General features: G+C 54.0%; 1 protein-coding gene across 1 annotated transcript in view; it reads left to right on the top strand.

The window, feature by feature from the left end:
• The window catches only part of LOC104462980 (tensin-like), an 8,389-nt gene extending 7,595 nt beyond the window's left edge, over window positions 1–794 (top strand). The window contains exon 13 of the mRNA XM_010075147.1: window positions 467–794. Within this exon, the coding sequence (XP_010073449.1) occupies window positions 467–611 (145 nt within the window). The 3' untranslated portion in view covers window positions 612–794. The remainder of the gene's footprint in view (window positions 1–466) is intronic.
• Window positions 795–1,375: the final 581 nt, after the last annotated feature.

Genomic DNA, 1,375 nt, shown 5'->3' with positions numbered 1-1,375 from the left:
GGGGGGAGGATGACAACAACATTTTGTTCATCAGGGAGAGACAGACAGAAATAACCACATGGTCTCACCCAGCTCCCTGTGTCCCTACATGGCCTTCCTATCATACATTGCGTCTGCCTCAATACCCCATCACACCTCTGTGGTTTCAACAGTTATCACCGAAACCAAGGCAATGCTGTGATCATCTGGAAGGTCCCTTCTTGTGGATGGTCTAGGGCAGGGGGGTAGGGATGGTCAGAGCAAGGGGAGTTTGGCCAAGAGATGATGGGAATGCGGTGCTCGCCTTCAAAGAAACTGCAGCAACGAGGAGTAGATGAGTATTCATGCAGGCTGGTTTGGGATGTCTCTCTCTGTTGTGCAAGGTGGATGTTAAAGAGGGGAAGGTGGGCAAGACCATGCAGGAAGAACGTGGTGGTGTTCCTTGGGTGAGCAACCTCCCTGAGCTTCTTGCCTTCTCCCCACCCAGGCTTTTCGGCTTCGTGGCCAGGAAGCAAGGGAGCACCACAGACAACATCTGCCACCTCTTTGCCGAGCTGGACCCGGACCAGCCGGCTGCAGCCATCGTCAACTTTGTCTCCAGGGTCATGCTTGGCTCCGGCCAGAAAAGATGAGCTGGTGCGTGCGGGTGATTCTTGAATTTTGGAGAAGGACTTGGAGCTGATCCGAGAAGGAGTGTGAGGAAGTGCATTGTGGGAGAGGGAAGTGAATCGGGGGGGAAAAGGGTTGGAATTTTGGAGGAAAACAGCAAACAGCAAAAAAAACCCCAACGAAACCCTTAAAAACTCAACACAAGCCAAACACACACATAGAGGAACCAAAACCACGCACCTACATAAGAGAGCCACAAAGTCACGCTAGACAAGATGCATGTCCCAGCACAGGGAAGGTGACCAAAGTGGAAGTGGCAGCAAGAGGCGCATTCCCAGTTTTCGGCATCACAGTCCTGAGCGGTGGCATCCATTTGGGACCGAATGTGGGACCATTACTGGTGTTTTCCATCTGGAAAGAAAAAAAAAAAGAGGCAACCGGCAAAATCCATGTAAGAAGCTCCATCCCAGCAGCTCCATCAGCAAATGTCTGCTGCATTTTTGAAACAACCCATAAGAGATAATGCGGGCTGGGTCTGCGGGACACCGGAGGAGATGCCCTTGGAAACCTTCCCTTGGCCCAGCTGCCGTGGAGGGTCCTTGCTGGCCCCCACCCTTCTCCCAAAACCTGCCGTCTGCCTGGTGACTTGCTGGGGGCGTGGGGGGTCTTGGTCCTGAGCCCTCCCATCCCCTGGGAGCTCGGCTGTGGGCTGATCTCCATTGCTGACCCATAGCCCAGTGCTGGTCACAGGTGAGCTGCTGTGAGTCCACCCGGAGAGGGGGGTCAT

This window comes from Pterocles gutturalis, unplaced genomic scaffold, assembly GCF_000699245.1.
Source record: "Pterocles gutturalis isolate BGI_N339 unplaced genomic scaffold, ASM69924v1 scaffold10147, whole genome shotgun sequence".
NCBI lineage: Eukaryota > Metazoa > Chordata > Aves > Pterocliformes > Pteroclidae > Pterocles > Pterocles gutturalis.
The sequence above is the reverse complement of the archived record's forward strand: the minus strand, read 5'-3'. Positions and strand labels throughout refer to the sequence as shown.